This window comes from Morus notabilis, unplaced genomic scaffold (genome assembly GCF_000414095.1).
Source record: "Morus notabilis unplaced genomic scaffold, ASM41409v2 Scaffold602, whole genome shotgun sequence".
In the NCBI taxonomy this organism is placed as follows: domain Eukaryota; kingdom Viridiplantae; phylum Streptophyta; class Magnoliopsida; order Rosales; family Moraceae; genus Morus; species Morus notabilis.
In genome coordinates, this window is record NW_010358894.1 from 284,861 (window position 1) to 306,765 (window position 21,905).

General features: G+C 34.5%; 3 protein-coding genes across 5 annotated transcripts; 2 read left to right on the forward strand and 1 right to left on the reverse strand.

The window, feature by feature from the left end:
- Nucleotides 1-204: 204 nt before the first annotated feature.
- On the reverse strand, nt 205-7,579 carry LOC21398974. Of its 3 annotated transcripts, XM_010093525.2 has the most exons (19): nt 7,400-7,579; nt 6,485-7,132; nt 5,568-5,768; nt 5,364-5,447; nt 4,968-5,027; nt 4,815-4,859; nt 4,352-4,551; nt 3,684-4,184; nt 3,357-3,450; nt 3,093-3,272; nt 2,923-3,012; nt 2,763-2,825; nt 2,561-2,635; nt 2,410-2,460; nt 2,057-2,134; nt 1,480-1,614; nt 1,073-1,180; nt 876-941; nt 205-705 (listed from the first exon to the last, which is right to left on the reverse strand). In XM_010093525.2, the coding sequence occupies exons 2-19, from the start codon at nt 6,845-6,847 to the stop codon at nt 631-633; spliced, it is 2,469 nt and encodes an 822-aa protein (XP_010091827.1). In that variant the 5' UTR covers nt 6,848-7,132; nt 7,400-7,579; the 3' UTR covers nt 205-630. The 3 variants fall into 3 exon arrangements, with proteins under 3 accessions (XP_010091827.1, XP_024018424.1, XP_024018425.1); XM_024162656.1 differs by lacking the exons at nt 205-705; nt 876-941 and having other exon boundaries at nt 1,084-1,180; nt 1,496-1,614; XM_024162657.1 differs by lacking the exons at nt 205-705; nt 876-941; nt 1,073-1,180; nt 1,480-1,614 and having other exon boundaries at nt 2,060-2,134; nt 2,759-2,825.
- A 5,832-nt stretch (nt 7,580-13,411) lies between these two features.
- LOC21398975 lies at nt 13,412-17,002 on the forward strand. Its single transcript, XM_010093526.2, has 3 exons — nt 13,412-13,958; nt 15,161-15,247; nt 15,358-17,002. The coding sequence occupies exons 1-3, from the start codon at nt 13,632-13,634 to the stop codon at nt 16,576-16,578; spliced, it is 1,635 nt and encodes a 544-aa protein (XP_010091828.1). The 5' UTR covers nt 13,412-13,631; the 3' UTR covers nt 16,579-17,002.
- Nucleotides 17,003-18,931: 1,929 nt separating this feature from the next.
- On the forward strand, nt 18,932-21,541 carry LOC21398976 (tetratricopeptide repeat protein 4 homolog). Its single transcript, XM_024162661.1, has 8 exons — nt 18,932-19,100; nt 19,190-19,402; nt 19,502-19,693; nt 19,780-19,980; nt 20,101-20,181; nt 20,758-20,893; nt 20,994-21,080; nt 21,219-21,541. The coding sequence occupies exons 1-8, from the start codon at nt 18,996-18,998 to the stop codon at nt 21,290-21,292; spliced, it is 1,089 nt and encodes a 362-aa protein (XP_024018429.1). The 5' UTR covers nt 18,932-18,995; the 3' UTR covers nt 21,293-21,541.
- The last annotated feature ends 364 nt before the right edge of the window (nt 21,542-21,905 follow it).

A 21,905-nucleotide genomic window follows, 5' to 3' on the forward strand; every position in this document is an offset into this window, starting at 1 on the left:
AAAAATATTGAAAAGAAACCGAGGATACAAGTAGATCGTCTATTTCTCCTTTTTCTTTTAGCTTTTTCAGTTAAAATGCTCATTTTGAACTTTACCTTCAGCTTTGCATTCTGTGAGAGATCTCAAAATGTTGCATTCTGTGAGAGATGACAAAATGTACACTAACAAATTGCCGAAGCTAAAAATTTGAGATCAGGAGGAATTCCCTTCAAGAATGTTTTATTAACTTAACTGACATTTACAAAAATTTCAAATTTAAATGAAACTATAATATAGCCAAAATATCATATCCCCATAAAAGACTGGGTTATGATAATTTCTTTACTGGCTCCTGGATTGAAAAGGGTGTGGGGGATTTTGTAAACTATAAATTTATAACCAACAACATTATGATACATGAACGTTTAGTTCGTGGATTCAAAACCATGATTCAGAATCATTCTCGATTTACGTCTATTTTTTGTGAGAAAAAACACTATAGCGAGTCACGAACCATTATCCGAACACGGATTATAAGCCAATTACCCTTCACACTTGAAAGAACTGTTGGCAATTTGAGCCAAATTGGGAAACTCATCTGCAACTTCCAATCTTCAATGACGCCTTTATATATTTTATAACCAGATTAAGTTATGAATATCCACTCTCAAATCTTGACAAGCGCGAGTCTGATAGAACGCTGAACATTTGAGTGTCTACAAACAACTGTAAAGTCGAAACCCAAAGCACGAGCGATGAACACGAAACACCAGATAAGCAATCCAAAAATGAAACTTTGTAAAAGTATATTTCTTTACTCTGTGCTTCTCTCATCATGAAGAATGTGACGAAAATGCAATAGGTACAGGCAAAATTTCTAACGAACTATAAATTACCTTGATATATGGCTGGTCTCTACTAGGAAAGGAATCTATAAAGCTATCCTTGAGAAGTAAAGAAACCTGAAAAGTTAGACAGAAATTTTAACGTGAAAACACAGAATTTAATCAAGAGCTTTACATATGGATTTCACTGTGTTTCGCAATTAAAGAACTAAAACGAATGTGGTATATTAATAATTCAGTTTTTCTACCCTATCATTGTTTGATTGTACGCTTGTAATTGTATGCAACCTCAGATCTGCACAAAGTGACTCCAAGTAGCCCCTCATAACTTTTAAAAACTGGCCTGCAGCTTCGGCCTGCAAACAAAAGCTATATTAGTTACTAACTTTACCACCAAGAAAGCAAACGAAATACAATATAGAAGTTAATGATTTTTCCATATGATTTAAGGAAGTAATCATATTAAGGACTGATCTGCCCATCGAATTTTCATAATCATATTAAGAACAACGCACGTGTCCCTTAGATCTTGTGGGAAAGATAATTTTCTGCCTAAATCAGAGCTGATTTGGCGTATTGAAAGTAAATTTCCTGATTGTTAAAGAAAGAAAGCATAAACACCAAGCATACAGGCACAACAGTAAAAACTAAAAACCTGAGTTTCGCTGCACCTATGTACAGGATGCCTCTGAGCCATAGAATTTTCATGTGCCAATCTAGCATGGATAGGAGTTAGTGCGGATGCAAGCTCTTTATATCTCGGAAGCATTGGCAAGCTGCACATTTTCACCTGTTTGAAGTTTGAACAAATATGTAAGAGTCGGAATACTAAAAAGGGTTCAGGTAATCAATTATACCAAAAAAATATTACAAATAACGTCGATGTTCTCATAATATCAAATTAGCTACGACAGTGTCATAATTTTTTCTACTCTAAAAAATGCTGGCATAGCAAAGAATTTTACGTAAACTGTGAGACAATCTGAAAAAATGAAAGTACAAGAAAATAAAGTAATTTGTAAATTGTTTATTCTTAAGAGAAAAAAGCCCAAGCAGTACGCTTTCTGGATCCAATAGAATGTATAAGCTGTATAAGAAATAACAAATCATAAGCTTTAGAATGATTAACTGTTTTATATTCAAGAATACCAAAACTCAAACACATTTGCTATTTTCTACCACGAAAATGTCATGAATAAAGAATAATTGAAGAGTATATCATTTAAACAAACCTGGTCCTTGAACACATTAACTTGAACAAGATTAGATGCTTTTATTTTCATATCAATCGGTTTATTTAGCAATCCAACCTGCAAGTGATAAACAAGAAAGAAACTAATGTTGAAAACGTCGATATGACTGGGGCCTTTCCAGACTCTTACATTTGGCAATGGGCAGTAACATATCATTCATCGTGATACTTGTTAATTATTAACTTGGTAAATACATGGGTTTCAGAACTCCATGAAAGGAATTAGAAATCAGAGGCTGTTGAATAGTACATCTGACTTAATATGATCCTAAAAAGTACTTACGTGCAAGTTATTTGTAAGCAAAAAAATTTAAAACGATGTAGAAAACTCACAATAAAGGGAACTGGTGCATCAAGAAATTCAAGCATCCGTCCTGGTAGAACCTGAAACGGATCAGAGAAATTTAGCTTAAAGACTTTAACTAGTCATTGACAAAGTATTTATCCTCAAGAAATGTACCATTAAACTGCAAGTGTAACTTACAGGAAGCATTAAACTTTGCCATTGAAACGGAAGAATCATGGGAATGAGAGATAGCACTGTAGCTGATAGCACACCCTGAATTTGTTCAAGTGAAATGGTTATGATCCGAAAACGAATAAGCAAAAAATAATTTGCCGGAAAAAAAAAAAAAAAACTGAAATCAAAGTTGGCATAAGAAATACAGAGAGTAAAACTTACTGACCAAGTTTGGACACACAACAACAACTTGTTTTTCCAATAACACACCAGCTAACAATGCCAAGACCTGGAAGAAAGAATAATTATCAAACTCCAAAGTCCTAGCAACACGCAGAGTTACTTACTGAAGCACATTAGCCATTAGCCTTGAATATTGTTCTTACACTTTCAAGGGACAGAACACGGCAAATTGTTGCGGTTGTCCATAACGATAGTGCAAGTGCTTCTTCAGCAGCAGCCAACTTGAATTTGACCTATAAAAGAGATCAATAATATTGGGTCAAGATGAATGATAAGATGCATAGCCTACATTTAGCAGCAATGAAGAACGTACTTCGGCGGATTCAGATGAATTCGAATATTTTTCATAAAAACCAAGGGTAGAAGCCGGAAGTCTCCTGTATTCAATCGACTGTAAATGTTCAAGAGGTTGAAAGACCAATTCACTTCCCCTTGCAGGAAGAGGCAGAGCATGATATCCACAAATAATCTGTAGCAAGTCGTTTTTGTTTTCCTATCACAAAAGTCAGACAAAGACGATCAATGGTAATCAAATATCACCTACTCTAAAATATACAAACAACATTAATCAACCAACCTTGGCCCATTCCATTATTAAGTCGTCACCAAGATCTTTCTCGAAGTATGAGAATTCATCATCATCATCCTCCAATGTCATGCTTCTAACTGGACTGCAAAATATAAGAATGTATAATTTATCACAGACAAAACTGCTTATATTAAAAAAAAAAAAAAAAAAGAAAGAAAGAAAGAGAGAGAGAGATGAGGCCTATGAGAGTAGAAGTAACAAAGGCAACGTTAATTAAAAAGTAAAGTCATTGTTACACATATATTTACTAATAAGAGTTGCAGAGTTTGTTCATTTAGTATTTGAACTCATGTCACTACTGATTTTATTTACCACCTGAATAAGGATTCTGAACTCCCAAGGCGCTCCAATGAACAAAATCTAGAGGAGAAAGACGCCCTAACCTCTGGAGAAGAATAGCCATTTTCATAGCTTCCACACATTCTTTCCAGAGTATCTGAACGAGTTTCTGAGGCCTCAGAAGAATCATCAAAATATTGTAAATTCTTTCTACCATCTTTATCTAAATCCCTTGCTTGACTAAATTCCGAAGATTCACTAGCGGTAACACTTTCAGGGGAGGGAGGCTCCCATATCCTTAATGAGGATATTGGAACCCCATTACCAGGAATAATTCCAGCTGCAGCAGCAGTAATAGCCACTGCGCTATCTACAGGTATTGCAGAACTCATCCAATCGCCAAAAGACTTTGCCTCAGGTGGTTCAACATTCTCATCCATTTGATCATTTGCTCTGGGAGTTGAAGGCACATAATCATAAAGAGACATTTCACTAACAAATTCTGTTATTCGATCCAGACGCTGCTGTGAGATGATGCTGCATCGAAGTAAAATAACAGTTACTTGTAATGGAATAATTAAAACAGATCAAAAAAGGAAGCTGAAAATGTCATTTACTGACTAGCCATTTTACTTTTGCATTTACAGACGTATTATCAATTATGATTTATGGCCAATCCTTCAAGTCTTCGAAAAAAAAAAAACCTGTTCAACATCTCATAATGTAATTCAAAGAAAGGAACTCTTGTTAGCACACAGTAACAGCGAGGTGCAGACACCAAAAAACGGTTGCATCCTGCTGAGGAATGAGAAAGGGGAGATGAGACGCCCAAGATACCCGGGGGCCTCTGTACTATTTCCATGACATGTAAGCAAACACCGTAAAGTGTTGCATTGTCTGCCACCTGAACAAGAAGAAAAGAACATTTTAAGCAACCATCAACCTGTCTATCCTTTGAAACACAATTATACAGAACGTTTTGAGCAACCATCATCTAGTGTATCTAATGTAACACCAGTAAACAGCAGAGGAAAAAAGTAGAATGAAAAAGAACTGCATTGAGAAAAATTGATGATTCTCATAAATACAAAAAGAAGTATACATTTATACAAACCTAAGGAAAGGTAACTCTCTCATTTAACGATATAAACCTAGAACATAGCATACCTTGAGGGAAAAAATGAATGATAGATCATCCCTGCCCAAATGCTCCTGTCGAGAAAGCAGAATAATGAAAATGTTATTTGTTTGTTCCAAGAAGCAAGGGCACATGGAAAAATGCTAAATCTTTCCTAAATAGAGACTAAAAGAACGTAATACCTGTCCATAAATAATCTCATTTAGATCACTTAGTGATGGGGTTCTCTCCAACAACTGTGCCTGTATTATGCAACCCACAAATGCAAGTATGAGGGATGGCAAACAAATTGACTGAAAGTTATATAGATACTGTACAACAACAACATGAAGAAGAATAAAAATAAGTGATTTCTCAAGAATAAAAGCAAATGATGACAGAAACGGCTGACATGTGGTAATCCCTCTAGACTGAACTTTTTATTTAGGCTCACGATGTGCCTCATACATATCTATCAACAAGCCAAAGCAAGAAGCTAGCGGATATTAACATATCTTGAGCTGAAAGTCGACATGGAAAAAGATTGTAGAGAACCTAGTCTTGCATTGCTAGTATGATACAATATCAGAAATACAGACCTTAACTCCTCCAGGGAAACAGAAAGCAGCTAAATCCTTCAAACGCATTGCTAGCCTCTTCCCAGGAGGATATTTGAAAAGTATCTGTGAATGCAAAAAGAATTAGAGAATATTTTTATAATCTCATGGAAATAAACAATGAATCTTTATCCTTTATACAAAAAAGTAAATCTGTAATAGGATTAATGCCATTATGACGTCAACCTGAGGTTCCAGTGTAGGAAGTGAAGGCCTCCGCTGATGCTGCGTATTAAAGTCCATTATTTCAGATTTTGCCATCTCCATCTCCCACTTCTTCCTTTTAGCAAATGCGTCCTCCACCGTCTCAAGATTAGTGTCTGGATGAAGCCCCACAACTATGAAGTGTTCAAATAGTGAGGTTGGTTCCTTGTAATTTGTATGATCCTACAATGACACCTTTTCATGTAAAATCCAGTTTCCAAAAATCTCCATCCCATATAATCCAGTTGAAGGAACAAGAGCAAATCTTCCATGGGAAAAAAGAAAGTTCGCTTATCAACCAAAAGAGAATACAATAAACTCAGAAGGGGAATATGCAAATGAAAACTTGACTACAACAGACCAAGGTTGAATTGTCATCCAGCTCTACTCAATTTGATAAAACTTCTATAATACAATCCTGGTAAAGATTCTACAGAAATATGTAAAAGAAAATGAAACCAACAGACCAAGGTTCGCTTATGTAAAAGAAAGTTCGCTTATCAACCAAAAGAGAAAACAATAAACTCAGAAGGGGAAGATGCAAATGAAAACTTGACTACAACAGACCAAGGTTGAATTGTCATCCAGCTCTACTCAATTTGATAAAAACTTCTATAATACAATCCTGGTAAAGATTCTACAGAATTATGTAAAAGAAAATGAAACCACTAGTCATCCAGAGGGTAGTAAAGCTACACGTTCACATTGACAAGGTCTTGAGTTCTAGTCACATTAAACAGGGTATATAGTTAGCCACAGGTATCCATATACCACGCGGGGATGCAGGGCCTCCCAGCAATATAATCACCCTCTCATCTATCCCTACACACCTTTTTTCTTTGAATAAAAGAAAACAAGAAAAGATACCCAAAAAAAGAAAATTCTAAAACATAGAATACCAGGACTTTGGAGTGAAGCTGATACCACTGGCGTTTCTGGTTGGCCAAGACCTCAGGATTGAAACTCGACCGGCGACCTTCTTCCCGCAAATTGCTTCTCCATTTCCAAGCCTTCTGCACATGACTCTTCAACCTGTGAAAGCTATTACTACGCCTGTGATCCGTCCCCAGTACTTCACTTTGTGCTCGTCTGTGCCCCGGTCCCGAGGGCGGCACGTTCGAATTCCCCGAATACACACTATGAAGAGCTTCCCCAGCAACTTTAAACGCCTCCTCCGACAAATGTTGCAGTACCCAAATAGGCGAAGAAGGCCGATCTTCATGAACTTCCCCATCTTCTTTACCATCCATCATTTTAAGCATTTCAGCTCATATTTCTAATAAAATCATTTCACCAAAATTAACCTCTAACTTCCACTTCATTGCATAAAATTTCAACCTAATTGAACCTAAAATACAAACAAAATCGTAACAACTTCAAAATGCAGTCGCTATTTTCCCCTTAAATTGACTTGATCCTTGATTTTACAGATACCAAGATCACAATTACACCCAATATGCTCAATTAACCATGAAAATGATCTTTTTTTCACGTAATCTTCACTATTTTGGAAGAATTTTTCACTTTCTCGAGCGTAGAACCGAAACCTGATCGCAAAAAAAATCGAAAGCGTTACAAATATAGCAAACTTCTCGTCAGAAGCGAGTAAAACAGAGCGTAAAAGAGCCAAATCAAGCATTTATGATTGTAATATCGAAATGCGAAGTTTTTACATGATTTATAACCGAAACAAAGCGTCAAAGACGGAAATTGATATTCAATAACTGGTAGGAGAAATGAAACTGTCGTGAGGTGAAGAACATTCCAACGGAAGAAACGAAAGAATTAGAGAGAGATTTCGGAGAAAAACGTACCTCGTTTTGGTTCGAAAGCTTGTGTTTTCTAGAGAGAGAGAGAGAAGAGAGAGTTGCTAAATATAGAATGGAGTTTTAGGGAAATGAATGAATGAATGAATTAATGAAGAACAGAAGGAGAGATGCGGTTAGCAAAAAAGCATGCTTTTGAACAGGAGAGGCAACGAAAATGGAAATGGAAATTTGCAAATTAATTAGTGAGGATATCAGGTGACTCCCTGAGTCTTTATAAATATTCATTTATATCCCCCTAGAAAAGAAGGGGAGAAAAGGGATTTTCTTTTTTCCCTCGTGTTATTTTTTATACTAATATGGCGAAAGATGCATGACTCAAAACTAAAAAAAAAAAAAAAAAAAAAAAGGGGTAATCCTTTCTATGCGAGCAAAAAAATAATAAAATAAAATAGAGAAAGAAAGAAATTTTTATGTAATTTTTTTAGGAATAAAAAAAGAAAATTAGCCCACCCCAGTCCCCACCCTTGCGCTCCGTACTTCTTGTTTAGCATATGATCAGTTAATACTAAGAGTTCGTTTAATTTACTGATTTAAATTTTTAATTTGAGTTAAAATGTAATTTTATATGAGAATTTTTTACTGTAATAAAAAAATTAAATTTGACTGTTTCTGATAGCTTTTTACTGTAACAAAATTTAAATTCTAAATTCAAATTGGTAAAATAAATGAAGCCTAAAAATATATTAATTTTCTACTACGCATTTATAATAGTGTCCCTTTTCTTCCTTTTCTTGTTAATAATTAGTTTTTTTCCCTTTGGTTTTTTTTAGAGAAAAACTAGGTAGAATTATTCTCCAAGAACAATTATAAAACTAGAGGGGCATTTATGATATTTGGTGGGAAGTGAAAAACTGGAAAAAAAAAATTTAAAAATAAAATAACTAAAAAACGTAATAACTTCCAATAACGAAAAAGTGTGTTTGACTTTGGACGTAGAAGTGCAATTCCCACCTAAGAAACCGTTAATGCGGTGGTCTAAATAACTAATCTTAAAAATAAAATAAAAAACCTTAGCAGATCTGGACCGTCCATTTCATTCTATTGTCAATCCTGATAAATCCGTCGATGGGGGATTGGAGTAAAATCAGGCCATAACGTGCCCGATTCTGAATATGTGGGATAAGAAAAATCGTTAATTACACTTTCGAATTTGGCGCGTTGTATGCACTTTCTGAAACATGGCAAAGTTAATTTCAATTTCCACAATTATTTTAAGGGCATTCTACTAGTAGGATTAATTTTTTGACTATTAAATTTGATTAAAATCAAATTAGATTGTAAAAATATGTTGAATACATAATTTTTAATACAGATGTGACAACTGAAAAATAAAAAATTACTAATAATTTTTTTTTATCCTTACATAAAAACTCTCTTATTTCAAACCCCCTTTTGATTAATTCCAATTATGTATAATTTGTACATGTCCCAAACTATAAAATATTAATTCTCAAAAAACATTAGGATATTAATCCTAAAAAAAAACTACGAAGTACAATTTACTAACTAAAATTAATTGCAACTTAAAATGACCAAGTTATAAAAAATAATACAATATTTTACTAAAAAGATTAAAAAAAAAACGTAATCTAGTAGTAATTAATCCTCAAGTATTAGTTTAACTCACTTTTTACCCTTTTTCTTGAACTTGTTCCCCTTAAGTTAATATAAACGTAAGGTAAAAATAAAAATTGTTTTAGATACTCCCTAAATATATATTTCTCTAAATTTTCTTTTATTGAATAAGTTTTTTTTTTTTTTTAAAAGAAGAAGAAGAAGAAGAAGAGATCGTTTATTGCATAAGAAGTTTAGGGCAAGACTAAAATCCTCGCTTAATAGTGACTGTATGTTTATAACCCATTGGTATTTCCATTTAATACCCAAATTATAAACGTGAAAAATGTTGAGAAAAGTAGAAAGTGCGGTGCTAAAAACGCGCGACAAAGCGGGTGGAGGAAAGCGTCAACTACAATAAGCAGTACTTCGCGTAAAGCCCTCCAAGGTTGCTCTGCACATGCTGGCTGCTGTACCCTTCTCGAAACTTGTTTCTTTTCAAATTAAATTAAGATTATTTATTGTTTTTCTGTTATATTTTTTTTAACTATTTTCTATTTACTGTTTCTTGTATTTTATATTTTTCTCAAAGGGATTAATATTTAGCTATTATTAAACGATGTACTATTTCACGCACGACTTACGTTGTTTCTTTCTAGTAACTTTACCATGAAGATTCTCATAACGGAATTTTAAAGAGAAGATTTGACATCAACGCGGGAACGTTTAATTTATAAATTTAAAATTATGATTCATAATTTTACGTGTATTTTTTATGAGAGAAAAACACTATAGAGAATTATGAATCATGATTCAGAATCAGAGACGAATACAAGAAATAAACATCCTCTTAAAGATCCGTTTGTTTATATACCCAGACTCAAATTATTAATCTATTACATCATTTTTTTATAAAAACTTTAAATACAATTTAAATTTCAAACGTCATAATTAATAATATTGATTTAAATATACTTTTTAAACGAGAAGTTATTGATTCCACCGTGTTTATTTTCTTTGAGAAATATTGTTATTTGTTAGCACCACTCATTTTATCACTCTTTTTTATCATTATCTCTATTCACATTTTGACATAAAGATTCCACTAATATGATATGTTATTATTTAAATAAAAAATGAGATAATAAAATTCATGTGTCAAACGATGAACGGATAAAATGACAGTTTGAATTATGCTAGCATTTCTCATTTTCTTTTTTATTTATTTATTTTTGACGATAGTGTCTCACTTTTATGTGTTCTTTTAACATGAGAAGAACAGCTGAAACTCATGCACGACATACAATAAATTTGAGGTAATTAAGCCTAATGTTGATTGCTACGTGCATTTTCTTTTTTCCCTTTGGCCTGACACCACTTAGAGGATGTTGACTCAGCAGGGATATGCCCATGCATGCAAAAAAAAAGCCAGAACCCATTATCCAAAAGGGATTCCGCACATATACACCAATAGAGAATTCTAGTAAAACAAAAGGTTCAGAGTTCAGACTAATGGGCTCAATGCGTGACGAAGAATATTCCCTTAATTGTGTATCGATCATCATGACATATCAAACAAGATAATACATATTTTCCAAGTTTACGCTACATATTATATGACTTCTACCTACTATACTTTATTATCTATTTTGCAAAAAGCGTAACGTTTAAGACTATTAGGTCATGTTCATTTCACTAATTCGAGTTTTGTTACAGTAAAAAATTCTCAGAAACAATCACATATAACTTTTTTGTTACAGTAAAAAGCTCACATAAAGTCACATCTCAACTCGAATTAACGAACTGAACGGGCCCTTAGAGTGGTTAGAAGCCAATGACGAAAGAAGAAATGAAAGAATAATCCTTCCCTGAATTCAATGTTCTTTTCCTAACAACGAAAGTTGAAAATTGATGTGCCTCCTAATAGATGACATAGCGTGGTCCACCTACACAAGTTTGGTATTCTACAAGGCCATCTATTATTAGGAGTTCCTTTCAATTATGCCGCGGCCTCAAGCAGGAAAAACCAATAGTGAAAGATAATAATGTTGGTAGGCATTATTTAAAATAGTTTCAAAGGGATTACCTACCAAAATTGATATTTGTCGGATGTACTTGTGGGACACTTTGTTTTTTTTTTTTTTGTCCGCTCTCAATCCCATCTCTCTCACTAATTATTAATAATAATACCTAACAATATTATTATTTACTATTTATTAATATTGAACCTCGCTTTGGACGAACCAAACATAAGTCTCTTCCTTAACTACATTTTGGAACTTCCATCGTCACTCATTTCAATCCAAGCTCGTGGGAATAGAGAAACTAGAAATTAGGCCCTTTTAATCCAATAAGGTGTCGTTTGGGCTTTTTAAAATGCAACATTTACCAACATAGGCTCGATGCTTCTGAAGATCCAAATTGCATGGTCCATTAGCCCTTTGTTTCAACATATGTCATGGGCCTCTTAGATCACCTACATCATCAATAGGCCCAGCTCCGAGAGATACGTTTGTTTTCGGCCACGGACTCTACGCGGCATTGACTGCGATACCCAATCCGAGCACTACAACGTACAAAAAGTAAAAAGTTTAGGCTCAAATTACAACTTTATTAAGTTTATATTCTTTTATAAAATTAGAGACTCTAACTCAAATTTTTTATTACATATTTTTTCACATAAAAATTTAAATTTAATTTTTTATACTATAAAATTTTATCTCATATATATTTATTTTTTAACTCAAATTCTTAACTCAGACGCATAAAATGAGCACCTTACAATTTCAAAATATCCCAAGCTTCCTACTTGGAAACAATGATGAAACTGCGTGTATTGCTAGAAATATCGATTTGAAAAATTTTAAAAATATGGATATAGGTGGAAATATTAGAAATTACTATGAAATATATATAAACTAATTTTAGAACTTAATAATTTTTTTTTTGATGTTTTAGGATATGAAAATACTTTGAAAACATATACTTAATTAAATAAATTTTGCATAAAAGATGATTGAACAAAAGCAAATCTCTTTGAACATGATCGAGATTTCGTCATGATTCAACAAATTTTGAATCAATGATATACTAATTTACGAAGTTACACGTATGATAAATAATAAAAATATGTTATTTAGCTAATAAAACTTTAATAAAATGAATATATATATATATTAATTGTCAATGTTTAATTACGTTTTAAAAAGTTTATGATATTTTTCACATAAGTTGTCTCGATATGTCCATGATATCTTCTGAAATTTTATATAAAAAAACATTATAATCTTACTAAAATCGATATATTATTAATATTTTTTGATATGTAACAAAATTTTTTCTGAAATTCTGACAAATTTTTTCTTGGTGGTAGGGCATATATTTTTCACTATGCCTGTAAAAACTTATATTTTTAATTATTCGATTAATAGCGGTTAGATCTGTGTATGTGTTTATTAAAATTTAACGCAACACAAAACATGTCATATTTCAGACCAAACTATTAAAAAAACTAATTTAACGATTAGAATATAATTTTTATTTGTCTAATAAATGGTGTCTCTACAGCAAATACACTTTTTTTCACGCCTACACTTTTTTTTACAACTAAAAAGTATTTTAAAATGCGTTTAGTACGAGGATTCGTAAAATTTGAACCATAATTTAAATTTAAAAAAGTGTTTATTAGACTTTGATTTAAATCACATGATTTAAATCTAAAAATTCATATTTAAATTCAAAATTAAAACTTTACAATTCAAAACTTACGTGACTCAAACTTAAAAATTTAAGATCATGTTTATTTTATTGATTTAAATTTAAAATTTAAATTTTACTACAATAAAAAATTCTCAAAAACAGCATCTACGGGTTCTAAACCACCGTGATTTTTAAACTCTCATACCAGATCTTAGAGCCTCAGAAATTCTGTAAGAGAATTTTTTGTCCTCGTTTGAACATGGGAAAGAAAAGGATACGTGAAAGAAAATACACTTTTTATTTTCCAAAAACAATATATATATATTTTTATTCTCTATCGCTCACTCTGTCTTGTTACTCAGGTCAAGACCCTTCTTCGCTCTCTAGTCTTTGGCTTCTTTTTCGCTCAGACTCTCCCTCCCTCTCTCTCTCTTTCTCACTCACATTTTTTCGAAAGCGTCACAGAAACGCACGGAACCCGAGGTTTCCTGTTATACTCGGTCCCAAAATCCCTAAAAAACCTAACCATTTTCTTCTTTTGATTTTTTTTTTCTCTTTTCTGTTCTCAGAAATTTTTGCGGCTAAATTATGATCGGCTGTTTTTTTCTACAAGGCATATCAATCATAGAAATTACTTGTGTCGGAAAATTATAAGTATTGTTGTACGATTCCGATGTAATTTTCTTAATTTTTGTTTCTAACCTTTGATTATTATCGTTTTCTAGAATTTTCGCGGCTAAATTATGTTTGGCTGTTTTTTTTCTACCAGGTATATCATTGAAATTACTTTTGTCGGAAAATTATAAGTATTGTTGTACGACTCAGATGTAATTTTCTTAGTTTTTGTTTCTGTACCTTTGATTATTATCGTTTTCTATCGGAAGTGTAAACAAATGAATTTTGGGAGCTTTTCGGTGAGTTTTTATTAGAAACCCTAGTTTTTGGAAGTTTTGTTTATGGGGTTATGGATCCGGGGCCTCTGGTGTTTGATATAAGCTCCGATGAAGAATCTTCCGGGCACAGCTTGCCCAAAGGCGAAGACTTTGATTGGCTGGCGGAGTTTTTCTACTCCAAAGACAAAGAATCGGACGATGATTCCGATGATGTTGTGGTTGTGGCCGAGGTCAAGCCCAAGCAGAGGTCAAAGTCTTCCAAACCGACGGTGAGAGATGTGGACGTGGACGATGACTGTGTTATTTTGGATGGCGACCCCGATAAGCCTGCCGGGGTCGTTGATGACTTGGCGAGTGGCGGCGAGGACGACTTGCTTATCGTCGGCGAGAAGGGTCAGGTATTAAGCAATGAACTTTATCATTTCATAAGAAATTACCGTAATTGTTTTTTTTTTTTTTTTTTTCCCTTTTTTTGTGTACCTTGTTTGGTTGCTGACAGACGAGTTTGAAAGGAAAGGAAATTAACTGCCGGGCTTTGCTTGCACTTTGCACCTGCTGTTTGGTTAAACATTTTTCTCTTTCGTTTTTTTTTTGTTTGCCTTGTTTGGTTGCTAAGAGAATTGCCCTCTTTACGTTAATGAGATTAGCGCCTATATATTTTTAATTTTTTTTAACATGTAATGACGAAACAACATTCTAGGGGTTGATTTTTGGACTCAGCTGATGGTGACAAGGAAGCCAAATAATCATTTGCTATGTTGCTTGGATGATACTTGTGTATTGGATGACACGCCAATGAATGGTCATTTGGAAAGTTAGATTAGATGTCTTAGGGTATATATAAAGAATAACTCTTCATGTTGTTGCCTAGTTCAGCTTCATGGAAAGTTATTGCAGGGTTTGAACTTGCTGAGGCTAGTGGGAAGATATGGACTTCGGCCTTTGGGTTGGTAATCCCATGATTCCCATCTGCTGGATGTGAAATATTCCTTGCTTGAGCAAGCCAAGAAATTGGAATAGAACTAGCGGCCATGGTGAGTGCTAAGATTATTGAGAAAGGTATGGGGTGAGAATCAGAACCTGAATTGGGGTTCATCGAAGATGTTGTTTTAAGAAAAGTATAATCCCGTTCAGACATTAGTCTTGCAGCTTTTTTCAACGGAAACAGTGGAAAACATGTTTGCATTTCCCATTTGGTTCATTGTCAACTGCTAACCAGCTTATTTGTATTGGTATAAATATATAATATGGAGCTGAGATTGAGGAAATTGTCATGTTGTGGGGTCTTTAAGGGATTTGGTTTCTTAAGGGAGGGTTTGTGATAATTGATACACCTGGTACTGACGAGCTACCCCTTGACAAAAGCACAGACCCATCTCCGGCTGACTCTCCTGGTCACCGAAACACGGGTTCTTGAAGGGATTTGGTTTCTTAAGGGAAGGGTTTGTGATAATTGATTCTTATATGTATATCAAATTTCTTCTTCTTGTCATTTCATCTTACATTGCCAAATTCAATATCGTTTGATTTTGACTGGGTAGAGATGTTGGTGCCTCGTGTGCAATGACATTCTTTAATTCTTCTTAAATTTTCGCTGCAGATTGCATGCAGAGACTATCCTCATCCTCGACATCATTGTGTCACGTTTCCTTTTAGTGCTACCCCACATGAGAAGCACTGTGACCTGGTAAGATGACTATTACAAGCTGTGGCGTCAAGAATTCTACTATATTCTATTGCTAATTGTTTTACAGTTATCTTACAATTGCTTTTAACAATGTCCTTGAACATATGCAGTGTCATTGCTATGTCTGCGACTCACCTGCACCCTGTGTGCATTGGGCAACAAGTGCCTCCAGCATCGACCATTGCCACGCCACTGACAAAGAGGAGATATGGAAGATCCAGAGGAGAAACTTTAAGTTGGGTAAAAATGCTCCATTACCAGCCTCCACTAAAGTTTCTGATACTCTGCGTTCGATGGGTCTGCCTCAACTCAACCCAATTTCATCGCTCAACATTATTCAGTTATCACCTAACTCAAGATCACCGAGTCATGTTTCCAGGCCTTCTCCTATTCAAGGTTGTTCCCCAACGAATTTCTCTGTTCCTACTATACTAAGCCGAGGTAGGAGCCAGCCCTTGGGACCAGGTTTGTATAGGAACAGATTGCAACCCCGCATAGTTTCAGGAGGGCAGTCGCTTGGTGTTAATCGTAACATCAGAAGGGGGGGCCCACGTCATGTTAATTCAGGTCATCCTTTAGTCTCTTCTCCCACGATATTTAAAAGGTCAGGAAATGTTGGGATTGCCTTGCCAATGAATAATTCTACGTACTATTCACCAAAAAGTAGGAATCATGCTATTGGTACACAATATGCTAGAAATCCTACTCCGGCAACAGCGTTGAATGACATGAATTCCATCAGGTGGGATAATGTTAACTCCAGCATGCATCAACGCCCCTCCGAGCCCAACTTGGGAAGCACGGTTTTAAACACACCACCTTCCCAACCCAATATATATACTTCCCCTATTCCTCCATCAAATAATCCTCAGAATTTCTATCAGCATGGGAATCAGTATCAGAATAATGACCAAAGTATCTATCAGAATGGTAATGGCACTCAAAACCCGGTGGAAAGTGACTTTCTAGATGGCATAGGAAGTGCAAGTGTAAACGACACTAGTTCTGTGGATTATAACTCAAGTTGGGTGAACAATACCAGTCAAAGCATGCAACAACCTCCAGTTGAGCATCCTCAACCTCAAAGCACAGAGTCTCTTTATGAACCTTCTAATAAGGAGTCAAGTCCCCAGTTCGATGTAAGAAGCACTAATTTTAGCGCAGATTTTGACTTTGATGACTGGTTGCTGGAAAGTCAATCTGCTCCTGTGGTTTCAGACGGATCTATACCTCCTCATTCTAACATCTTCTCTCCGGAGCCTCCTCCCATCGATGCAGGTTTGCTTTTGTTCGACTTTGAAACCTCCTGGAACGGTCTCAACCGTGCATAATGTGTCTCTACACTGTTTAGTCATGCTTCTTGAAAAGCCATGAAGCCCGAATCGCTGAGCCTTTCAGGTTTTGTGCTTCTCTTGTAAATAATTGGAGCTGGTTAATTTGTGCTGGGCAGAATAAGCATCCCCATTAAAAGCTGGAGGAGCTTTTTTAGTACTTGGTAGTGTAAAGTTATTTTGTAGTATTGATGATTACGAATACGAAGTGCACTTTCGTTATCGCTAGGTTGGGAATTGGGATTCTGTCTGGAGGATTAGAGGCTGGTTGTTTTTTGCCCCTTGATCCTTCTGCTCGTCAACACCACATATGATGAGATTTCTTTTTGAGATTTCCTTGTGTTAGTACCCCGTTTCTAATCTGTGAAGTCTTTCCCACTTGGGTATTGCTTTTATCAGACTGTTATATTGTTTTTGATGGATAGAAGTTAGAAGAGAAAATTAAGGATCGTAAGTACCGTAAGGCCCGTTCATTTCGCTGATTCGAGTTTAGAATTTGAGTTTTGCTACAGTAAAAAACTTTCACAAATAATCACATTTAACTTTTTTGCTACAGTAAAAAGCTCTCACATAAAATCAAATCTCAACTCGAATTAAAAACTCGAATCAGCGAACTAAACTGGCCCTTGTATAATTTTTTATTCTTCTAGAATTTGGCTTCCCAACGTTTGTGTTTTATATTCGTTTTTGATTCTGAATCATGATTTATGGTTTTTTACAGTGTTTTCTCTCACAAAAAATATACGTAAAATGAGAATAATTTTGAATTATAATTTTGAATACATAAACTAAGCGTTTTCTTGTTTTTTGTATTCGTTTCTGATTTTGAATTATGATTCATAGTTTTTTACAATGTTTTTCTCTTATAAAAAATACACGTAAAATAAAAATAATTTTAAATTATGATTTTAAATACATGAATTAAACATCGTTGTTCAATCAGAGGAGCATCCTCTCAAGGCTTAACCGTTGGTAGCCCATAGAATGGAAAAAACTTGTAGAAGGAAAAAGACGGCATTTTGATGTAGAGCGGAGAAGTTTTCTTACCCAAAAAAAAAAAAAATCTTTTTTATTTATTAAAGAATTTCTCGTCTCTTGTGTAACATCGAAGTTTAAGTTAGGGGATGTTTGGTTGGAGAATTTAAATCATAATTTGAATCATAGTTCATGATTCATTATAATATTTTCTTTCATAAAAAATACACGTAAATTAAAAATGGTTCTAATCACATGATTTTAATCCATAAACTAAACGTCTCCTTAGTGTTTATTTGTTTATTTTTTTTTTTTGTTGCGACTAATATTGCTTAGAAATGCCGTAAGAAATTGAAATACGAGAAACAAGAGAAGATTTTTTGGGTGCGTTTGGAATTCGTTTTAAAATGATTTTATTTTTTATATGAAAATGAAAATAAAAACATTTTCAATCTCAGCAGAAATCATTTTTAAAAATGCGTTTGGTAGTTTTATCAAGAGATTATTTTCAGTGTAAAAAAACTCATTAATGTCTCTCTTTCTCTCTCTTCTCGAGAGAGGAGATAACGAAAACAAAAAAATGAAAAATGACTAAAAGTCATTTTTTATTTCTCTCATTTTACACTAAACTAAAAAATCGTTTTTATTTTTATTTTGTCTTTATTACGCCAAACACCGTTTTAGAAACATTTTCATTTTTTCTCGAAAAATGTAAAAAACAAAAATGAGATCAATTCTAAATACGGATTAAAATTTTGACAATTTATTTTTGAACTTTCCAAATTGTTATGATGTGCTTAGCTTCCCATTAAATGGGTGGTGATAAAAAATTTCCAAATCTGATTCAAAACCTAATGGGAAGTTAATATAGTTGCCAAATTGTAATAATTTGAAAATTTTATAGCATAATTTAGAGGGCAAATTTCTAAAGGCAAACAAATTAGGGGCATCGGTGCAAAGTACTTAAAAAGGAGAAGGGGAAAAAAAAATTGCAGTTGAAAGAGTGGTAGTACATGGGTCTCGTTCATTTCGCTGATTTGAGTTTAGAATTTGAGTTTTTTTACAGTAAAAAGTTCTCACAAACAATCACATCTAACTTTTTTGTTACAGTAAAAAGCTCTCACATAAAATCACATATCAACTCGAATTCTAAACTCGAATCAGCGAAGTGAACGGGGCCGTAATTTTATGTGAGAGTTTTTAATTCGAGTTGAGATGTAATTTTATGTAAGCTTTTTACTGTAACAAAAAAGTTAGATGTGATTATTTGAGAGAGTTTTTTACTGTAATAAAACTCAAATTCTAAATTCGAATCAACGAAATGAACGGCTTTGATAGTAGCTTCTGGAAAGTGTAAGTCGGACTTGAAAGACAAGAACAAGCCTAAAAAACTCTGAAGAAGAAATTCGAAGGTCGAACTGCTCTACGCGCGCGGCAACGGAATGGCGCTATGGATGGAAAAGGGCTCCGAACCCCTCACCGATGCCGAGAAAGCCGACCTCGACGCCATCGCCGCTCTCAAAGAGTCCGCCGCCTTTGAACTCAAGGTCCTCTTTCTCGCAAATATGAGCTCTTTTTTGTTTCTTTACTGGAAAAAAAGTTTTGAGTTTTTCATGTCTTATTATTGGGTTCTCAGGAAAAGGGCAATCAGTACGTGAAGATGGGCAAAAAGCATTACTCAGATGCCATAGACTGCTACACGAGAGCCATCGATCAGAAAGTTCTGAGTGATTCCGAGACTTCTCTCCTCTTTTCCAATAGAGCTCATGTCAATCTTCTTCTCGGCAATTACAGGCGTGCTCTTACCGACTCCGAGGAGGCCCTTAACCTCTCTCCCACTAATATCAAGGTTTCGTTTCTCTCTTTCTCTCTCTTGAGTTTTTTCTTTTTTTTTTTTCGTTAAGAAATTTTGAGCAAACTGTTTGTTAAATTGTTAATGATTATTTAGGCGTTTTATAGAGCTGCGAAAGCGTCGTTGTCGTTGAATTTGCTGTCGGAGGCGAAATCCCATTGCGAAAACGGAATTAAGCAGGACCCAGATAACCAAGAACTGAAGAAACTCTTAAGCCAGATTGATTCTCTCAAGTTGGAACAAGAACAACGTCAGGCTCAAGTTTCCATGGCCATTTCCGAGGCTAAGGTTTGATAATTTGCAATGCTTGATTGATGCAGAACTTTGTTTGATTGTTACGAGGTTCATGTGGTTTTCTCTGATGGGTCACGCAGAATCTTCTTTCTGCGATGGAATCAAGAGGATATAAGATTGGGAAGGCGATGTTTAGAGAACTTGTTGGGTTGAGAAAGCCAGTGTTGGATAAGAGTAACATTCTTCACTGGCCGGTTCTTCTCCTTTATGCCGAGGTTATGTCCAGCGACTTCATTGAGGATTTCTGCGAGACAGACATGTTTTCGGCTCATCTCGATATGATATCCTTAATTCTGTTTTTATATTGCTTTTAAGTCCTTTAACTTAATGAGTTTTGTATATGGTATGTGCCCGATCTATATTTGAGTACATCTTTTTTGTGGTGTCCTTAACTTTCAAACATGTTTTCAGAAAGTTCTCCACCCTTGCCCTGGGATACAGAAAACAACTACAATTGCAAAGATGTTGAAATATACTACGAGGTAAGTAAGACACTGTGCAATACCGATTAGATTGAACTTCACTGGCTTTCGCAAAATATGTTCTGATTTTCTTCCAAGTGTCAAAAGATAGCTCTTTTAAAGTGGTCATCTGCTTATTGTGTTACAGTGAGCTCTACTGCGGACAGTTCTATTATTCATTAGTCTTTGTCTCATCTTGCCGCATCTTTGAGTGATTTTTTTTTTCTTCTGCCTATTCTACATGATCCAACGAGATGGAGCATTTCTATGAAGTCATGATAATACGATAATATAAATTGACAAATTAGGAGCTTTTTCTGCTTGTCTATTAGGTTATTATTAGCTGTGTATTGGGATTAAAATGTCAGGTCTCTAAAATCTTAAGTCCTCGTTGCCAAGTAGCTGTTTGTAGTTTGTAGCTTTTCTTTTTCTAAAATATTAGTTCCTAGTTGATAACTTGATGTGTGTGTGTGTGTGGGAAACCTTTCCAAAACCCGGAACGCGTTCATTTTTCAAGCTTTTTTTTATGTCTTATTTAGATGTTTGAGTAAGCCTTTTTGTGCTTAATTTCATATTCCCGTGTCCTTGGTTTAACAGCCTGCTTCAGGAGCTTGTCTACCAAAGAAAAAAATTCTTCACTATTTCCTTGAAGGTACCGCAGCCTCTAATGTGGAAGACATTGGCAATGAGGAAAAGGACGCAGTTCGGAATTCCAATCACTTACGCCCTTCAGGTAAGCAGTATCAAAAATTGTCCTTATCTCATTTTCTTGCCTTTTCAGCTAGAACACCATCTTATCTGGAACATTTTTCTTGATTTTGCCTCGCGCAAAGGCTCTGCCAAATGGGTCAAAGTAAACGAAAAAAGAACGCTTCATGATGTGCTAAAAGAACCTAACTTCATTATTCAAGGAATCCCAGGTGCGTGTCCTTGATATCTCAATTGAATTTGAAACTATGTAAAATCTCACTTTCTATCAAAGGAGTTACTTTATGCATTTCCATTTCAATTACCTGTTGTTTATGTATGTTTGCTTCACCTGTTGGACGTTGGTGCAGTCTTTTATGTTGTTTCTAAAAAGTCCGACTTCTATAAAAAGTTCAAAGCTGGTCTATGGGCTCCTCCGTCATGAGTAGGCTGCAAATATTCCGACACTGCCTTTTGCTTGCTTTGGTTCACTCTTGAAGACGAGGAAATGGTCGTCATATGTTGATACAAGTATGATTTAAAAGGGTCCTAAGTGTCTATTGAATCATTGCTCTTGTAGGATGTGTTGATCTTGACTTAAAAATGCTTGAATCAAAATGATCAAGATCCCGAGTGAGAAATATTTATTTTGTTCGAGTTGTAGTGTTGTTTAGACTATTATTCACAAAGTTTTGAAGGTTAAAGAAATCAATTATTTTTAATTGTATATTTGCTAAGTTCATTAAAAGTTTGGTGGTTTCATATTTTCTACCACGTTCTAGGTTTTAGTTGATTTTTCATCATTTTTCTGCTTTCGTTAGGGCATGCTTGTTGACTTATCATTTTTAATCTATTTGTAATGAGGTTAACAAGACATAACATAATCTTCTTGTTGAAATATATAACCAAAAAAAAAAAATCTAAAATATTTTACTTGGAGCAAAATGCTGACCTAAAGTGACATAAATACCCTTCTGCAATCCAAAATAATTGATATTTTTAGAACAGTAATTGAGCTACAAAATTCTTTAAAAGTTGTTTCTGTAATAGTTAATTAT

What these genes read in the sequence shown, in the direction of transcription:
- LOC21398974 (XM_010093525.2), bottom strand. Translation starts at nt 6,847, where the DNA reads ATGCTTAAAATGATGGATGGTAAAGAAGATGGGGAAGTTCATGAAGAT. An exon ending in GTTTCCCTGGAGGAGTTAAG is followed by an intron (nt 5,028 to 5,363) that starts GTCTGTATTTCT and finishes TGCATAATACAG; the next exon opens with GCACAGTTGTTGGAGAGAAC. An exon ending in ATAGGTGCAGCGAAACTCAG is followed by an intron (nt 1,181 to 1,479) that starts GTTTTTAGTTTT and finishes TTTTGTTTGCAG; the next exon opens with GCCGAAGCTGCAGGCCAGTT.
- LOC21398975 (XM_010093526.2), top strand. Translation starts at nt 13,632, where the DNA reads ATGGATCCGGGGCCTCTGGTGTTTGATATAAGCTCCGATGAAGAATCT. An exon ending in TCGTCGGCGAGAAGGGTCAG is followed by an intron (nt 13,959 to 15,160) that starts GTATTAAGCAAT and finishes TTTTCGCTGCAG; the next exon opens with ATTGCATGCAGAGACTATCC. An exon ending in ATGAGAAGCACTGTGACCTG is followed by an intron (nt 15,248 to 15,357) that starts GTAAGATGACTA and finishes GAACATATGCAG; the next exon opens with TGTCATTGCTATGTCTGCGA.
- LOC21398976 (XM_024162661.1), top strand. Translation starts at nt 18,996, where the DNA reads ATGGCGCTATGGATGGAAAAGGGCTCCGAACCCCTCACCGATGCCGAG. An exon ending in TGGCCATTTCCGAGGCTAAG is followed by an intron (nt 19,694 to 19,779) that starts GTTTGATAATTT and finishes TGGGTCACGCAG; the next exon opens with AATCTTCTTTCTGCGATGGA. An exon ending in CATTATTCAAGGAATCCCAG is followed by an intron (nt 21,081 to 21,218) that starts GTGCGTGTCCTT and finishes ACGTTGGTGCAG; the next exon opens with TCTTTTATGTTGTTTCTAAA.